The 19,881-nt window shown below is 40.1% G+C and overlaps 1 protein-coding gene across 2 annotated transcripts in view; it reads left to right on the plus strand.

Moving 5' to 3' along the window:
• The window catches only part of LOC141802816 (septin-7), a 43,815-nt gene extending 24,443 nt beyond the window's left edge, over positions 1 to 19,372 (plus strand). Inside the window, exons 3-13 of one of the 2 annotated variants that reach the window (XM_074686557.1) lie at positions 2,898 to 2,998; positions 3,092 to 3,226; positions 7,736 to 7,853; positions 9,102 to 9,194; positions 9,377 to 9,473; positions 13,743 to 13,794; positions 13,998 to 14,123; positions 14,478 to 14,498; positions 16,767 to 16,902; positions 16,998 to 17,143; positions 18,344 to 19,372. In XM_074686557.1, the coding sequence (XP_074542658.1) occupies positions 2,898 to 2,998; positions 3,092 to 3,226; positions 7,736 to 7,853; positions 9,102 to 9,194; positions 9,377 to 9,473; positions 13,743 to 13,794; positions 13,998 to 14,123; positions 14,478 to 14,498; positions 16,767 to 16,902; positions 16,998 to 17,143; positions 18,344 to 18,380 (1,062 nt within the window). In that variant the 3' untranslated portion in view covers positions 18,381 to 19,372. The remainder of the gene's footprint in view (positions 1 to 2,897; positions 2,999 to 3,091; positions 3,227 to 7,735; positions 7,854 to 9,101; positions 9,195 to 9,376; positions 9,474 to 13,742; positions 13,795 to 13,997; positions 14,124 to 14,477; positions 14,499 to 16,766; positions 16,903 to 16,997; positions 17,144 to 18,343) is intronic. The other variant, XM_074686558.1, reaches the window with a different exon arrangement.
• The last annotated feature ends 509 nt before the right edge of the window (positions 19,373 to 19,881 follow it).

A 19,881-nucleotide genomic window follows, 5' to 3' on the forward strand; every position in this document is an offset into this window, starting at 1 on the left:
CGAAGTGTTGATTTCTGCAGAGATTTGAGCTTATTTGTTTCTCAGAACTCTGTCTGAGCCTTTACAGTCGGGGTTTCAAACGCCTGCAGAAGCAGGAAGCAGGAAGAATTGCCAAACTTTTCTCACACATTAGTCATTCAAACCTAAGAACATGGAAATAGAGCCTGAGTTTGAAATATTTGGACAGTTTCTCTTTCTAATTAGTCACCTGGTTTCATCCAGCAACCAATCAGTAGCTCTGAGTTTTTGCTTAACTGCACGTTAAGTAGCATTTTGAGGGTCTATGACCATCCTACTTGCTCTCACTGTTGACAATAATAAGTGTCTGTGTGGTCACTTTATCCTCCAGGTATCAGCTCAGAGGTCACGGGTCAGCTTAAAGACAGCCAGACTGAGACACACAGATGCTGCTGGGTAGTGGGTGGGGGTCAGAGGGCTCAGGGATGTCTATAAAAACTTTGCCGGGGAATCTTGTTATGCAACAGTCTGGCTGGGAGACTTTAAAGGACAACAGTTGAAAACCTGCAGACGACCAGGTGCAGAGACATGTAACGCTAAAAACAGTTTGGGCTGAACTGGTCCCTTTTTGAGGAGACATTTTTATGCTTTAGAAAAGTCAAAGGCAGTGTTAAGGAGTGTGTTTGTCTGTGTCCTGATCTCTCACTCAGTCTGATACGAGACTGGCAGACGAGGCAGGAGAGGTCTGGTTAAGATCTGCTGATGAAATCATAGTTCATCTGCCCATCACGGGTTGTGCCTCGACCTCACACAGATCAAAGCCCTGCTGGACTTTCTGATGTGCTCAGAGGCAGCTTTGTTCAGGCTGTTATTCACTTCTTCACTGCCCAGCACTGATCTATGATTACACGCTTGTTGGTTGCAGTAGAAGTTTTTTTTTCTGCGGTTAGAGGCTGTTGTTGATTTGATCAGGGGTTTGTGTATTTGTATGAATGAAGAGAGGAGAAGTCAGTGTGATCTTTATAGTTAAATGTTCTAAGTCATCTTCGAGTATGGATCCAAAGTGAAGCCTAAGTACTCCTAGACATTGTTTCGCTATGACTTCCCACCTGCCCCATTGATTCACACATTTAGCTCATGGGTACAACCTCAGTGATCCCTCGGGTGGGTTTTGTCCACAGAGGAACACATTTTTATGTAGGTTTTCCTCTCAGTGTCCCTCCTCTACTACAGAGGCTTCATTTGTCATCAGAGTCATCAATCATAATGCTAAGAGGAGACAGAATGTATTTTGCAGAATGAATGAAATTTGAAGCAAGACTTAATACAAAGACAAACCCAAAACCACAATGACAATAAATAGATACAGTTTCCATCAGCTTAGTCCTCTCTCATAACACCTCAACCAAGTAAAGGGAGTGGATGCTAAATAAATGTAAGCATGAACACTGTTAGGGACTTCATATAATATATATTTTGATATAAAATAATCACTGTAAAAACTAGGGATGTAACGGTACACAAAAATCACGGTTCAGTACATACCTTGGTTTTATGGTCACGGTTCGGTACATTTTCGGTACAGTATGGAACAACGCAAAACCATTTGCTTGTTTAGCATGTTTATTAAACCAAAAACTTGCCACTATACAGCGAGGGGGGAGGCTCTTCAAGCTCCGGTTGGTCGTTAGCAGCAGCCATGATGCACAATTCAGACACAAGCTCCTGTGGCTACAGAAGCTCTTTGATATTCATCTTCTGATTGGCTCACCGTGAGACGTCACGTCCACATGATATGCACATGATCGCAAAGCACGAATCACAGACCACTTTCCTCATGAATATTAAAACGCCTTCCCTGCTCAGCCAATCATAGACGAGTACTCACGTGAATATTAAAGAGCCATGTGCAGCGGCTAAACTTACTGTACTCATTCGAATACAGCACTGTACCGATAAGAACGGCCTCATGGAGCGTTTCGGCATGAATACATGTACCGTTACACCCCTCGAGAAAACCTAGAGTATAATTCACACAGCTTCATAAATCACTGTTTTTTAGATGGTTTAACTATGGTTTCAATCCCATGGAGGACTTCCTTTGTGTTCTGCAATGTGCAGTTTCTGTGCAGATGTGTAGCTCTTATTAGCTCGTATTAGATTGATATGTGGCAGGCAGGGACCCCCCTACTGTCAGTCAGTAGTCAGTAGAGATGTGCTTTGCCTCTCAACTGGTCACTTGTCTTAAATCAGGGAGTATTTTATTCAAACAAGCATTCTAAAAAGGCTTATGTACTTAATAGTTTACCCCTTTTTTCTGAAATGCATAAATGCCACACTGCCATCCACAAAATGCACAGAATTTAAAAATGTTCCTTTTTATGGTATTCATACTTTTTTGACTTGTGTCCCACTATCATTTATTTATTTGTTTGTTTATTTGTTCATCCATTTGTGTTTTACAAATATTTCCTTTAACCTTTGATTTTTTACATTTAATTTTTTTTATATACAATACTTTTAATTTATTTCTATACTGATGTTTACTATTTTTATACTAATTATACTTTACTATAGCACTGTGGGCCCTTAAGTATTGTAATTTTAACCCAGAAGTGACATATAGCTGCCTTGAACCTTGTCCTTCATTTTTAAATATGAGCTAATGGGGTTGACATGGTACAAACAGCCTTGTCTGCTTCACTATGTATTAAACATTAGATGAGAAGCAAAGCAGTAATGCCTAATGTAAAGTAACAGTAATTCAATAAATGTTTTTTTTCTTGACTCTTAGCTGGTATTTTGGTGGTATAGGATGTAACTAAGGTTTAAAATGACAAAAATGCTTTTAAGCCACGTCCTGTAAACCAAATTATATCGTAACTTCTTCAACATTTGCAGATATTTTGACTGACTTGAGTCCATGTTTTTCATTGCAGGTTGAACAGTCAAAGGTGATGGTGAAGGAGGGAGGAGTTCATCTTCTTCTCACCATCGTTGACACCCCTGGCTTCGGCGATGCTGTCGACAACAGCAATTGGTGAGCTCAGCGCTTTGTCATTGGTTGAAATACAAACTAGGACACACTCTAAAGCTGTATCGTCCATTAATGTCGTTCATTTTCTGTCTTCAGCTGGCAGCCTGTTATCGACTACATCGACAGCAAATTCGAAGACTATCTCAACGCAGAGTCCAGAGTCAACAGAAGGCAGATGCCGGACAGCAGAGTGCACTGTTGCCTCTATTTTATTGCTCCATCGGGTCACGGGTACGTCACGCTCACATGATCTTGAGTTTAAAAAAAGTACTCTTATGCCTTTACTCGTTATGGATAGAGCTGGAAACAGGGTGAGAGTGGGGAATGACCTGCGAAAGGGGACTTCAGGTTGGCTTTGGATCCACCTGCTTGAGGGCTAGCCTTATAGGGTTTAAAACCTAATTGCCTAATTGTAAAAGATTATCACGTAGCCAGATGCAAAGTGAAGCTTCTTATGTTGTTGTTTGTCACACTCCATGATCTGCTGAGAAAATGGTTCAGAGTCAAATTGCAAAACTTGTCAGTATAAGTGTCTCAAACTCTGTACAGTTTATTTTAGGTGAATTAAAATCAGATTTGTTGCGTCAAGCTACAAAATACTAAACCTTTACACACAGACACACAGAGCAGCAGAAAGACCTGATTTGGTTTATGTTCACAGTTTGAAACCACACCAAACCGCTGAATTGATTTACGTCTCCAAGCTGAATTGAGAATCAAAAATGGCCCCAGATGTTTGGCTCGGTTTCCGGCCAGCTTCTTTTAGGTTTTTGGATTTTGTGATGGATTAAAGTTGAGAGCCAACTCTTCCTCAGCTGGAGACAGTTACGATCCAACCAACATCTGATTATAAAGACAGCTCTTAGAGTCAATCCAGCCAGAGTTTCTTTGCTTTTTCAGTTGATGTTCTTTCTCTAAACTGAAAGCTTAGCGTGGTAAAGGTTGTCAGGCTTAATCCAGTGCCATGGAACACAGATTGTCACCTGTACACACTTTAACTGTAGCATAAAATAAGGTAATATTAAGAGTTCAGCTTCTGGCATCCTCACTTCCTCATCATCCCTTGAGTAGCGTGGTCTGAGCTGCAGTAAATCACCTCTGTGCCGGAGTCTCTGTCATAAAACTGGTCCCAGTCCAGCTGTGTTAGCAGAGGGACTCGGTGGTTTGGTTTTCCCCCTCCTGTGCTCATTCTGTGGCCAGGCCTGTGGACATCAGAGGAAAAACAAAGCAAATATTTTACCTATAAAATAAGTTTCTGGTTAGCTTTAGCGCTCAGAAAGAGTTATAAGACTGAAACATGAAGAGAGAAGGAGTGTTGTTGTTCGTTAATCACTGAGGCCCGGCTTCCAAAAACATTTCAGTGAATTTCCTGAACTTTGACCTGCGCCTAATGCAGATGTCAGGTCAATGAAGCGCACCAACTGAAGCATGGATGATGGCATGTGACTTCTAGCCAGAGCTCCAAAGTAAATAGCAGCGTCATCATTATCACATTGTGGGAACTTGCAACCTACACAGCTCAAAAGTTTAAATTTATTGTGTTTATGAAAGGAAAGATATTTCATTTGAATAAGGAGTGCTTTCTTACTCAGCATGTGTACGTTTTACCAGCAGCTACATTTTATGGCTTTCAACCCATTGGAATACACTTAGATGACATTTTTCTGCGTTCGTGGTAAATACAAAATCATTCTTGGATTCAGCAGGAACACGTGAACACAGGTTGTTGTAGGGTGTTTTGTCCTTGATTTGGATGAATTATTTATTTAAGAGCTGCTAGCCGAGCAGGAATGTCTCCTGTCTCAGTCAGTGATGCTCTTTATGTTTACTTTGTTCATACCATTCCTTCAGTCAAATATTGGGCATGAATAGCACACACACTTGTGGAAGTAGGATATTCCTGCATAAATAAAACTCAAAAACACAACAGTAACCGTCAATAAACCTGTATATTTTCTAAGAAAACTCAGTCGCACATAAGAGTGTACAAAGTTTAGTCGTCGTTGCAAAACAGTAAATAATTTAGATGATGTAGCTACAAATCAGTAGGTGACCTTGCTACTGTGCATCCTCATGAAGAGAAACATGTTTATAGATCTTTCTTCATTCATTACAACATTTCTACAACAAATTTTTGCTTCAACAAGAGCCTAATCATCATCACACAGTGTGTGATGGTGCTCATAGGAAATGAAAAACTATACCTTTATCAGCCAGAGGGGGCATCAGAATCAACACAACATGAGATTTCTTGAACCTCTTTTCATTTGACCTGCATGAAGCTGGCCCAACACCCCACGCAAAATTCAGGGGAAAATAGTCTGTTTCACTTGCGCTGGTTTGTGCTGTAAAAACTTTCGTTGATGACATCACTGCTGGAAATGCTCTCATGCTGGTGCTTTTCATTTGTTTTGGCTGCACAAACAAAAGTTTTTACGACACAAACCGGCACAAATGAACGGTACCATTTCGGGTCCTTGTGGACCAACTGAGGAGCTTGGTGAACTTTGGATGACCTTTACAATAATAATTAATAACTCAAAAACCGTAGCAGCACAAACAACAGTTTTCACAGCACAAACCAGCACAAAAGAAGCAGACTATTTTCCCGAAATTTTGCGCGGGGTGAGGGGCCAGCTTCACGCAGGTCTTAATTTGCCTTAAGTATCAAAAAAAGTCTCAGAGTTATAGTACAGAAATAAACAGGACCAAGTATGGATCCTTGAGGAATCCCACAGGCGATACAGGGAGGAAAAGAAAACGCCTGAGTCAGACATGGAGAAAAGCTGAAAACTTAAAGCTGTCATTAAGGTTACAGGTCAGTGACTCAGCATGAGCCCGTTTTAATCTCTTTGTGGACTCGTAGGAGCACTTGGAAATAGATTCACTCCAGAGCTGTAGGCTCCAGCTGTTTCAGTGCAGCTCCCCAGCGTCCTCATCCTCTGGCAGGCAGTTAGTGGTCCACACCTGTTCCTCCCTTCCTGTGGCCTCACGCCTGCTACCAAACAGGAATAACATCGGTGTAATCCATCCTGAGCTCGCTGACCTGGAGACACCATTCATCCCATCTGTGTCTTGGCACTTGCCTCTGCCAAACACACACACACACACACACACACACACACACACACACACACACACACACACACACACACACACACACACACACACACCACACACACCACACACACCACACACACACCACACACACACTGAGCTGGCTGGGCTATTCTCTCACACGAGGCCAAACTGAGCTGCCTCAAACAAAAGGTGGTTTCTGCTGTTGAGCCTGTTGGCCCACAATGAGCCAGTGTGGGTTACTGACCACAGCCCTGCTGGCCCTCTTGGCAAAATGAGAAGCATCACATGGACCCATTCAATTTCAACTCCAGCCCTGGAGCTGAGGAGGAGTGTGTTTGAGTGTGTTTAAGCACTTAAAAGCAGATGTCAGGGCACAGATAATCAGTTGTTTGGCTGGTTGTTTTCACTGCCTGACTTTCTGCACATGGAGGAGTTTTTATTTAACTTTAGTTTAGCTTTTCCACTAGTGACTTGGATTTGTTATGAAGAGATATCTGCAGTGCTAATGCTAAACATGAATGGTATGATTATTTGTCAGATGTTAAATATATTTTAGCAGTTTGTAGGTTTGCTTATTACAGTACGATTGTTTTATTTCACTGTTGAGGATTTATAGAAATAACTTAAATTTGCTTCATTGATATAGAGAATATTGCTGTGCTGAATGTGGGTCCAAGTCTCCAATCTACTATGAATACTGCCCTTTGTAACGTATTGATGAGAGGATGTAACTTAATAATGGACAGGTACAGTTTTGAAACATTGATACTTTTCAATAGCACAAATAGCTCAAATTGCATGATCTCTGTTATTTTAACTCTTAGTGTTATCAAAAAGCATAACACTTGTAAAAAGAAAAATAACAGAGCTACAGATTTTAATATTTGCAGCTAGAAGCTGATGCAAGTGAATGAAAGACAGAAAGTAAGCAGCATTTATTGATCAACACAAAGATCAGGAAAACAGTACTTGTGAAGAAAACAACCCGAATAAAAGAAAAAAGTTATTTTTGGATGTGTCACAGATGCCATGCTCTGGAAGAAGTTGTAAACACATCCTCTCCTCCTCACAAACATGCAGGAAGGTGCCTGATTTTGATATTTGCTGTTAAAGTCACACTTTGTTCTGCCAGCTGCGTGTCTCTCTGCCTCGCCCTCCGTCACAGCCAGTATGACACTCATTTCCTGGTCGGAAAATGCTGAGTCCAAATTGGTCTTTTTAGCATCACATATAAACAGAGAGCAGAGGAGAGAGGTCAGAAGTGATGGAGAACAAATATAGACCAGGTGACATCACTGTGACTGTTGACAGGCAGCTTCACAGCTCTGCATGAAAGTTTACATAAACTGATTAAACAAAAAAGAAAATGATAGAAAACAGATGAAGAACACACTCTCATACACATCACATGCATCCTCTGAATTGATAATCGATAATTCAGGAGTTTTATTTTTGTTTGTTTTTGGTGTAAATTTTCTTATTGTAAAAGGCAGCGATTTTTTCCTTTGTGTTAAATTAATGCTTGATAAATCAAAGTATGGGATTTTCAGGTGGTGTTTTTTATGTTTAGAAAGACTAAATGTGTCCGTCATTGTTTCTTTTCCTGTCTTTTCTTGATGTACAGTCATGTGACCACCTCTTGTCTCTTTTCTTCTCCAGATTGAAGCCTCTTGATATCGAATTTATGAAACGTCTTCACGAGAAAGTAAACATCATTCCCCTCATTGCTAAAGCCGACACAATGACTCCTGAAGAGTGTCAACAGTTTAAACGACAGGTGTGTGTCACTTCTGACTTAATGTGTGTGTTTCTGTGCTTTTATAAAATATTTAAATATTATAGCTTGATGGCTTTTGGTTTGTATGTTTCAGGACATTTAGAGGTCTTTAGAAGTGTCTGTCTCAGACACAGATCTTAGAATTGAACATCATCAGAGGTTCTTCATCAAATCATATGTGTTCTAGGTGGATTATGTTTACGGTGAACAACCTCTGATTTACTTGTATTTTAACCCTTTAAACAAAGTCTCAGAGCTCAAACATGGCCATTTAAAAAAATCCAGTTGAAGGACTCAGAGAATAAAGGTTTCTGATCTTATTTGTTTCTTTCTGATTCAGATGATTAAATTGAACATCAGGAACATGATCATGTACTCAAGTGATGTGTTTTGGGATAATAGAACAATACAGTAACACCGGTGGTCTCCTGAATGTAGTGAGTTAAAAAGCAGATAAAAAGTTCAGATTCCCCTTTTTCATCCATTGTTAGTGTTTTTAGTTTGTTCTTAGTTTGTGCATCAACATAAGGAGTCTTCAGGTTTTGGGTTGCTGGATGCAAAAGGAAACAACTTAAAAATCTGTCTTTAGTTAGCAGATGTAGAGCTACATGTTCTTTTTGCTTTTGACATCATATCACAATAGATTCGACAGCTGCATTTAAAAGGGATTACATTTTCAGGAATGAAATCTCAAGAGAAAAAGCTAAACCACACGACCAATCAAGCTCTCATTAGCCTGTAAAAATGAGTGAACTTTACAGTAATTTGTTAAACCTTTGCCAAAGTATAACTTCAGAGGAGCAGACAGCAGGCTGCTCTCCAGTATTCCCTGACGTGTATTAAAATATCAGCCAACCAAAGACCATAACTGAAGATTTTCTCTGGAGACATCCCGGCCTAGAGACTGTCTGACCCTCATTAATCCTTAGTTATATTTAAAAATCTAATAACATCTTCCCCTGTAATGTAGCTCTTCTTGTAAGGCTATGAATTTTTGGTTGACATTAAAAATGAGAATAACAACCTTTAGGTGCAGCTACGTAAAGTCAACAAAGTTATTTAACATTTCCTCAGCCTTTTACTTGTTTCCTCTGTGAGTTCAGTTAATTTATTTATTTCTTCAATCATAACCAGCCCCAGAAGAATTACTAAAGATTAATAAACTGATACTGCATGTTTGTTCATTTTGTCAAAGTCCTGTTTTTAATGTTTTGCATTTTTGTCTTGTTTCCTCTCTTCTGTGTTCAGATAATGAAAGAAATACAGGAGCATAAGATCAAAATCTACGAGTTCCCAGAGACCGATGATGAGGAGGAGATGAAGATGGTCAGGAAAATAAAGGTCTGATATTTATAAGCAGTTAAATTGAAACTGCTGTGTTTTTTTTAGCCGTAAACTACTCACTGTCTCTGGATTCACGCCATTCATGTTGTGCATTTGTGTGCGAGCCACAGTCTGCTGTGTATTTTTAGCCATCGTGTGTGAACTATGCAACAGTTGTGTCCCCTCCCTCCTCTCTGCAGGATCGTTTACCTCTGGCCGTGGTGGGCAGCAACACCATAATCGAGGTCAACGGGAAGCGAGTGCGTGGCAGGCAGTATCCTTGGGGTGTAGCTGAAGGTAAGAGGCCAAAGGTCAAACAGTCCCACTCTTTTAATTCATCACTTAGAGTCACTTAACCGTAAGGCACACACACACACACACACACATATACACAACCTAACAGGCGTGCAAACACACTGATATTTCAACAGCTCTATTGGATTATTGAGGAGCATCATGTGTAGGTGGTTTGCAAATCAGTAACACGATCCATGTGGTCCTGTTGCTCCTTTCCTAATGTTCAGCGAGGGCATACACACGCACACACTCACACACACTGTGGGTCTGTCCATGATATTGAGTAACAACGGCTCAAAGCTTGATGGTAAAAAAGCATTGACAGCATGAGGAGTAAATCATTTTGATCATTTAGTATAACATGCTAAAAGCTGTGAGCTTCATCTGCTGTAGGGATTTGAGTACTAATGGATCTTTAATTTAGATAAAGAGTGACAAACAGTGCAGTTAACTGGTAGATTACATGTCAAAGAACAGTGTGAATTTAGCCAGAGTGCTTTTTATGTAATGTTAATCATACAGTTTAGCCAAGGAACAGAGGAAAAAAACAATAAAATAAAAAACTAAGAATTAAAAAAACCAAATTGAATGAAATAAAAAATATAGCATATAATAACTCTGCAGTAAATAAATCAAAAAATGAAAACTAATACAAATGCCTAGATCTGAGTCCAAGAAGAGCCACCCTAGTGAGCAGACTTTGAGTCAACAGAGGAATCTGTCTGTGAAACAGAAACCTTACCTTGGTAAGCACGTCGTTAGCATCTTCTCATACCAGCCTGATGACATATTGGTGACACCTGAAGAGAACTCCTGCATAACTTTGAACAAAAAAAGCTGTAAAACCTCTGTACCATCATCACTAAAGAGAACAGCCAAGTCCTCTGAGTGTCTCTGCCTAACCGCTAACCGGCTGTGTGGTCTCTGTGTTCGTCATATTGCCAGTTTCTGGTCCTGCAACATTCTGTGCTTGTGCCAAACCTGACAGCGATTCACCAAAGTGTGTGACGTTGGAGCCGATTTGTGTTAAGCAGCAGTCGATCATGCTGTTACTATTGAAAATGTGAGAAAGAGCAGACAATCGGGGAGGTAGAATATACTGTAAGCAAGAAACCATGCTGCCCAACTGACCAATCACAGGGCTTAATTTGCACCTTTTCAGCACACAGTTTTGTGGAGGTGAATGTCAGGCTGTGTGGATGTGTAGGTAAAGGGCCATGTAGACCTGTGATGTATGCTGTGGTGTAGATTAGACGCAGAAGTATTGATAGAATAGAATAGAATAGAACTTTATTTTCATTGTAACAAATACAAAAAAATTGAAGTCACAGCAGCAATCCAGAAAGCAAATGTAAGAAAGTATACAGAAAGTGCAAAAAGATCCATAAGAAAATATAAGATGACAGCTTGTCTATCATTGTCCAGTTCAGCCAGCCTCCACCTCCACAGGGTCCAGGACTGAGCTTCTTCAGCAGTCTGTTCAGTCTCTGTCTCCTGGATCCTGTCTGCTCACAGCAGGTGAAGCTTTTCCAATGTGGTGTTGGTGTCTGATGTTCGCTCTGTTAGCCATGTCTGTGAATAGCATGATGCTACTCTGCCCTCTGGTATTCCCTCTGTTGCTGGTTTAGCACAGCTAGCTTGTCCATCTTATTGGAGACAGATCTTATGTTCCCAATAACAATGGATGGAAGGACAGGTCCATGTCGTCATTTCTTAGCTCACAGCTGAGAACCAGCACGTCGTCCTCACCTCCTTCTCCTCACCTTGTGGGAAGACATCAGGCCTTACACCAGTTAGCACTGACATGCTACAGGTTGCAAACAGCTGGGTTCACATGTAAACAATGCAGCCATGGTTACATGTAGGATCTCCAGACAAACACAGGAGAAAAAGTAGTAAAAATATCACTGAGGCCACAAGAAGTTTGGTGTCCGTGACCAACAAATGAACCATACAAAGTAATGATCCACTCCAAATACAAAGATTACGAAAAAGAGACGAAAAAATAACAAGAAACGGACAAAGAAGAGAGAGCTGCCGCAAAAGGCAGCCATAGCCAACAGGGCGGCTTCTAGCAATATAGGGCTAATGTCTGATGACGGTTTTGCCTCTTCTTTTTTTTTTTCTGAATGGTCGTATTCCCTGTATTTACAGTGGAAAGGAACATGCTGAAATCCTTTCCCTCATCACGCATGATCTAAAAGATAAACCTCTTTCTTTACTGGCTGCTCCCTCACATCAACTCACTCTGACTTCCTGCAGAGAGTTCAGCAGGATAAAAGTTGGTATGAAGCCAAGATGAAAGATCAACAGGTTAAATTCACATTTGTAGCCCAACATGAGCAATATCTAGAAGTGATGTGCATGTGTGAATAAATTGTAGAGTGGCTTCTGGGTAATTTTCTATATTCAGATTTCCCTTTAACTCATATATGTCCTTTAAAACTTACAATCTCCTTTTTGTTCTCCACATCCCCCCCCCACAACCCATCCCTTAAGGTTAGTGTATTTATTGTTCTTGCCTGGAGCAATAAAGCCCATAATGCTTACTTTCCAAGCAGTCTGTGTTAGGTTCATGTCACAGTGTAAGGATCTGGACAGAAACTGGGTGTGATTACAAGAAGATTATTGGATTACTCCACAGGGTTCCTTTAATACCAGTGTTTCTAATCTCTTTAACTCCTAAATGACTAATGAAAAGTCTGATTATTAACACAACATGTCGTCTGCACTCAGCGTTGCTGCTGAAGTGGCTTGGTGAAGAAAGAGAGAAAAGAAATGAAGATGAAATAGGAAAGTAGAGCACAGGATATGAGAGTGCCGTTTGACCTGACACAGGAAGCTGCTGTCACATTGTGGTGACACGTATGAAACATGACGGCACATTCAGCGCGAGTGTGAGTGAGCTCTGATGCTCTACTGTAGCTTAATGGAGGTGGAAACATTTACAGTGATAGAGATATAACTTACTAACACAGCCGAGCACAGTGCAGCCTAGTGGATGACACGCAGGTCTGTTACTACAGTATGAAACTGGTTTGGCGTCTGTGTTTATCGTTCGCGGGGAGCGAGTTTTGGAATGCCACAAATGTTTTTGGCTCCATGTCAGTGGAGATATGTGCAGGGCAAGGTCCCTGAGAAGCTATGCAAGTCATTTCACCACAGCCAAACCTCAGAGGACTGTGGTGAGCTGTGTAGGAGGAGCACAGGCAGCAGCACACAGCTCCACCTGCTGGTGGTGTCTGGCAGTACACACTGTAACATGATTTTTTATATGTGTTAATCAAGTATATTATTGCATGTCTGTATGAAAAAAAGATTACTGAAGTTGTTGGTTACTCTTGATAATAAGTTGGAATTGTCTTAACAAAAATATATTTTAGCTTAAAAATCTATTTCCAAATAAATCAGTAATGCATGTCCACTTGACAATAAAGGAAATTAAGTCGGGCATGGGATTAAAAAGTTATAACCCAGAATGCTTTTGTGAGTTGTGATCTAAAAGTTATTTTCAACAAATATAACAATGAAATATAACAAAATATAAAAAACAAAATTTATATATAAACAAAAATGAACGGTCAAGATAACTGAAACTTTCAGTTGATTTGAATTAGATTAATTATTTCAAACAGCTACCTGAAGAAGTCGAGTTAACTAACAAGTCTAAGACAAGGGTTGGCACAAGACATCTTATTTATTCAAGGTACTTCTATATATTTGTTAAATCATCCGAACGCATTAAAAAAGTTTCTTTCTTAGTTTCACAAAAACCTTAAAACTTTTAAAGACAAGATGATTTCACAAATAAGAGTTTCAGTTGCTTTGTGTCATTTTCTGAAGGACTCAAAAGGTTGAAATCAGGACCCATGAGAAAATTTGGAAACAAAGTGAGTAAAGAAGGAAGAAATGCATGATTAAAATGTAGATGCATAAGTAATTTTCCCTGTGTTCAGCCGCCCAAAAGTGCTTACTGAATACATTTTGTATTCAAGAACTATTGAGAAATAAAAAAACTTAAGTTGCCACAACATTTAAAGTAACAGAAACTAAACCTGCAGAGGAAAATCACAACATTAAGTTTGATCATTTGAACAAACAAGTTAGGAACATTAGGAACAAACATGAAATGGTTTTCATCAAATTCTCAAAAACTCTTTACTCTCTACTTTTCTTTTCTCCTCCCTTCATTGATCATTTCATGTCCATGTGTTAATCACCTCATGATGTTGTTCCCAAACAGTTCTGCCTTCTCTGTTTTTTTTTCAGTTGAGAACGGAGAACATTGTGATTTCACAATCCTTCGTAACATGCTCATACGGTAAGAATTTCACACCTGCTTTATAATTCCATCTGTTTAAATGCACCATAACTTATTATTACAGGCAAGCATCTCCCTAGTGGTAGTTTTGGTGTAAGTCTGTGTCTGTTTAGCCATCACATGTGCAGGTTTGATGGAGACATATGCCTTTGTGTTTTGGTAGTCTTGGTAGTAAATTTTCTGCTTGTCATGTTGTTTTCCAGGACGCACATGCAAGACCTAAAGGACGTTACCAACAACGTCCATTACGAAAACTTCAGAAGTAGGAAACTTGCTGCAGTGACCTATAACGGAGTGGATAACAACAAGACCAAAGGACAGCTGACCAAGTGAGCTCACCTTCACCGTTTATACTCCTCTGTCAGCCCTCGTGGCTTCATGAGTAAAAATGAAGACGTTTGAAGTTAGTGGTTCTGACTCAGGAAGGATTAATCAGATTAGAGGTCAAGGGCTTCAGATGACATCAAGCTGTCACACGTCCAGACCCAAAACAAACCAGCACTAACCCGGCACTAACTGGGCTCTAGTATCAGTGTCTAACCTCACAGTACTAACAGAGACATCAACTGATTGCTAATCTCTGGCTGCAGCTCTCAGTGATCACTAGCACACTCTCACAAGCTAATGCATGATTCATGGCTGCATGCTAAGTGTGTTTGCATTTGTTTGTTTGTTTGTTTTAGACCTGACACGGCTGACGGCATGTAAGTGTGACTTCACTTCTTTTAAACCTCTCCAAAGAATGCCTCTCACTCCTTCTTTCTCCAGTCACCCTGCCTCTAGAGTTTAAGTTTCCTTTTTCTTTGCTTTTTCAAACGCAGATGTGATTTATTTTTTTACTTCTTTAATGAAAGTTAGAAAAAAGTGATCATTCATGATTTTATATGTCGTACTAGAAACAGTAACTCTCGAGTATCATAGTTTCTAACTTGTGCTCAACCTGCTTTTATCCACTAGCTCTGCTTCCTGCGACAGCAACTAATGTTTAATACTGTATAACATAAATGTACATTAGATAAACCTTTAAATGAACAGCAAAAAGGAAAAAGACCTACAAAGGAAAAAAGCCATCTTAAAATTAATGAAGAATGAAACCCATTAAAAACATCAGTTCAGCTTGGATATTTGAGCCATCATAACTTCAACTTAGGGATGTTCAAAAGCGAGTAATTTCCTCGTCTTTTAAATTTGAATGTCTGACCAATTGCTCTAAAGGTTTTGCTGCATGTGGTTAACTTAGCAAAGTCAGCTCTCAACACCATCTCACAGGTTGAGGCCCTCATGTCTGTGTTGGTTACTCGAGGCTCTGTCGAGTGGTTAAATGTCAGTTTACTCAGGCGTATACGTATAACTGACAAACTACACCATGCTGTGAGATTACAGATAGCTCGAGGTGGCTGCACTACAGCGCATACAAATCATATGACTCCCATTTGATCTTTAATAGTTCATGCACTCCACAAATATTAATGTGGTCATTTAAAAAGATAAATCAATTTTGTTGGATTTTTATCAAACACAAATCATATTCTACAAATGTGGATAACTAAAAGGCACATTTGGTCAAACGGGCCCTCATTTCTCAGTCTGGTGCAGATTTTGGTGCAGAAACCAGCATATGACAGGGTTCACCTGAGAGGTATGAAACGTGTACTGGCTAGCAGACAAGCTAACTGGTTTTTATCTTATGTAAATGAAAAGCTCAAGGTTTTTTTTATAATTACTGAAAACAGCCTTTCTGAATTTGCTGTGGTGTATTTACAGAGATTTGTTGAGTTATGGTGAAGTGCTAATTACATCCTAGGTGTCACAACTAGGGATATACCGATTTGACACCCATTCAAAACTGTGTTGTTTTGGCTCTGATACTCCTCTGCACAGAGTTTCTCCCTGTCTACTCTATAGAAGCCCTAGATGGTCATTTCAAAATGAGTCATGTAAATGTCCATGTCCAGTTTTATTGCGGTTACATAAAAATTTTGGAAAACTTTGTTTATTGTAGAAAACTTTAGCTATTTATTTTTTAAGTTTTCATTTAACTTTATAAAACATGCTGCTTAGCCTGGGAGCTGTTTAATAACATATGCTTGAAGGCATTGGAATGAAGTTAAGTGTAGGAGTTTGTATTGTTCAAAATTTTTACACCAATATTTTCACTTTGACTGCAAATGAATATTGGCTTTAAATATCGGTTATTGGCCTCCTTGCCTGCTAATAATCAGTATCAGTATCGGCCCCAAAACAATCCATATCGGTCTATCTCTAGTCACAACTCATTTAATGTTTGAATCTTGATCAGAGGACCCACTTGTCCATCTAAAAATGAACAGCACTGATATGATTTGATAATTACCAACCACAGACACATATATGTTGCTGCATCACACTCTTCTCCGACATGAATCCTTTGACTCAAACTGAGACCTGGCCAGATTGATGGATGCAGATCTGTGCCTGTAAATTAGCTAACACATATGTTCAAGTCGTACACAGGTTTGATGAATGAGGGCCACCTGGAATTAGCACAAACTGAGGATGAAAGGAAAGTCAGCAGGGGGAGTCATTTTATTTTTATACAGAGCCTTTCATGCAGATCAAATGGAACATAAAGGGCTTAACAATGATTAAAACTTGAAAACAATGAGCAGTTTTAAAACATGGAGCAACAACCAGCTGGACTAGTTTCCAGCTCTGTATGTCGACATCAGTCACATCATGGGTAAATCCTCTCGGAGCACCTCCACCCCTCATCTTACAGCCCTCGCTGGAAGCTGTCTGTCACAGAGAGCAGCCAGCGATGGACAGCCCTCTGTGCCTCTCTTTCTCCCTCATTCCTCCTCCTCACTTTTCCTCAATCTGAAGCTGTTCTGGTCTTTATTTTTGTGGGACTGTCACTTGTGACCATGTGGGGGGATGACCATCCACATACCTGCCTCTGTGTGCTGTCTGTATGAACACTCTTGTGTCTGCAGGAGTCCTCTGGCTCAGATGGAGGAGGAGCGACGGGAACACGTGTCCAAGATGAAGAAGATGGAGCAGGAAATGGAACAAGTGTTTGAGATGAAGGTGAAGGAGAAGCTGCAGAAGCTCAGAGACTCGGAAGCTGAGGTAAACACAAAGTGCTGCGTGTTAGTTTGTTGGTTTATTTGGGTTGTTTCATAAACACTCGGTTAACCTCTGACTCTGCTGCAACGTCTCCGCAGCTCCAGAGGCGTCATGAGCAAATGAAAAAGAATCTGGAGGCCCAGCACAAAGAGCTGGAAGAGAAACGCCGCCAACACGAGGAGGAGAAGGCCAGCTGGGAGGCGCAGCAAAGGATCCTGGAGCAACAGAAGCTAGATGCTTCCAGGTAATCACAACACCACATATTTAACGTTGATTCAACTGTGGAGTGATGATGTCTCCAAGACAGTCCAGCTGCAGACCTCCACTCTCAGCTGACTCTCACGGAGGCTCCACTCCTCCACCGTCAGAAGGAAGTCAGGTCAGGATATGAAGTAAAATATTAAAATAAAAGTTACCTTCATAGTAAATTTAGGTAGACACATCCAATTTTCTGCGCTTTGACCACCTTGTTTACTGTTACATCATGAAAGGAAAATGTATAAAGTGTATGTCATAAAAAACACGACATGTATTGATGAGCACCCTCATTTGGTGTAATAATCTCGACCATTTCCTTTTCCTCATTTGTTTCACGCCCCAGCTATCTTAGCTTAGCAGATGGAGAACAGTTTCCTCAAGATAACTGATTCAGGATTTTCCACTTAAAGTTTTACTGAATAACTGAACTCACAAAGAAATGTACATCACCCTCTCACACCAGATTCCTATTTACTACATTCAACATATATACACACCCCCTTACCGAAAACATTACGGAACAATGAAGCGCTAGCTTGATGCTAACGTATATAAAAAAGTGCATTTATAAGCTAGCAGTTAGCATATATTGATATAACTTTGGTTTTAAACCAGAATTTCAACTTTCATCACAGAAACATATCAATGTTAGTCTCAATACTCAAAACTCTAAATGGCAAAATACTAACAGACAAATGTTTTCCAACAGGAAAATAAAATAAAACTAATGTGCAGGCTGAAATTATTGCTAATACCACTTCAAGGCACTAGATGGCAAAACAAATCAACGTTAGATGACGTGTGATTTTTTTAATGATTTTTATCTAACTATGTCTAGAGATATCCATATCTGTTGACCAGCTTCAAATTTATTTAATTGTAGAGTCCTTATTAGCTCATTAAAATGCTGTTTGGGTTTGGTTTGTTTGTTTTTGCTTTTGTTTTTTTTAAACTTCATATCCTGATGACTTGGAGGGGCCTCAGAGTGGAGCCTCCAAGAGAGTTGGCTTAGAGTGGAGTTATGCTGCTGGACCCCTCTCGACGTCTGGAGTCAGACTTTAGACCTGCTCCATGCTCCATCTACTGTCCTCCCTGCCCTTATTAATGGCATGAAAAGCCCACAAAAAATTAACACATAAAAAAAAATATTCTCACATTTTTCTTTCTGTTTCGAATTGTCTTTCAGGACTTTGGAAAAGAACAAAAAGAAGAAGATATTTTAACATTGTCAGAGGACCTTCTTCATGTGACCTTCTCCATGTATTATTTGCCAACCTGCCAGCCACGATTGTCCGAACACTTGTCAAAACCCTCTGTTAAATCGCTGTTTGACCTCATTACTGTGTAATAATCTAGAGAAAGCCAGGGTGCAGTATTGTCTGGACTCTGAATTTCAATAATCACTGCCCGCTCATTATCAGTTCTGTATTTGTATTGATCCAGTGTTCAGTCCAGTTCACTGCTCACAAGTTTAAGTATAATCCCAGAGGTCAAAGTTCAGCCACTCTCTCCTCATCTTTTCTTCTTCTTTGGGAACGATGACGCTGCACTGCTCAGTGCTGCGTCCTTTTGATGCCAAAAACACACAGAGGTCAGCCTTTCACTTCAGCAGAGAGAGTGAGGCTGAAGCTCACCTCAGGCACTGTTTTTATATATATGTGTATCTTTCAGGTCGTTCATGTAGTCATCACATTTAATTCCTCCATGATGTTACTCTCTTCAGCTCCTCTTATGTAAATTGTATACCATTGAACTGCCGTGTTTAACTCCAATTATGTTTAATGTGTTCTTACATTTTGTTCATTTCTTTTCCTTTTGTATCGGCCCCGATATTCAAATTGTTTTTCGTTTTGTTTCCAGTGTCACAGCTCGTGTTTTCCAACCCTGCTCTTGGAAACTGATCATTGTATCCCTGACTTCACTCACGCTGAGTGTAACAATGCAAACACACACTGCTCCTGAAGCAGCTGCTTTTGAGTTTATTTGTGCAGATTGTGCTTGGAAATGTCTCCCACAGAGTCGACTCTTTTCCTGGGCAGGATGTAGAGAGCTGGTGCTGGATGCTGGTGGAGCCGAGGAGCTCCAGTCAGACAGCGGGGGGGCGTAAGAGCTGCACCAAGCTGGCTTTCTTTACATCACCATTAGCACTGCAGGTGTACTTCATCTGGTCTTCAATGTCCGTTTTTATTGTACAAAGTCACGTAATAAAATTGTGATGGGAAAAACTGTGGTGAACTTTTTGAAACATTTAAATGCACTCACTGAACTGTCAGGCTCTGTGGGACCCAGTTAAAATCTATCTTTTTTTACATCAATTTTGCTCAGAGTTTAAAGCTACTTGACCAGATTCTCTTTTTAAAATCACTGGATCCAGATTTCCAGAGCTCCATAAGGGACTGTACACTGTACTGTCCACAGGAGGGCGCCAAAATCCACCAAACACTCAAAGACCCTCACAGCTGATTTCCCAAACTGAAATCGTTGATATTATCTTCTATGCAGTTTAGCACCAAATGAGGACAAAATCATTTATTTTATCATAACCCCCATGTCGGCCACATTCACTGTGTCACCTTAGCAGCTCAGGGATTCAAGAGCAAAAAAGTTGTTAAATTTACTTTTGTTTGGACTAAGAGAGAAGTTGTCTTTGATCTTATTCCTGTATTTCAGCCTTCTGCTGCAAGGGCTGTGACCTTCAAGATCAAAATTATCCCAATCTTTTAT

Source organism: Halichoeres trimaculatus, unplaced genomic scaffold (assembly GCF_033239565.1).
Source record: "Halichoeres trimaculatus isolate MK-OKI-2021-1 unplaced genomic scaffold, fHalTri1.1 fHalTri1_scaffold_14, whole genome shotgun sequence".
NCBI lineage: Eukaryota > Metazoa > Chordata > Actinopteri > Labriformes > Labridae > Halichoeres > Halichoeres trimaculatus.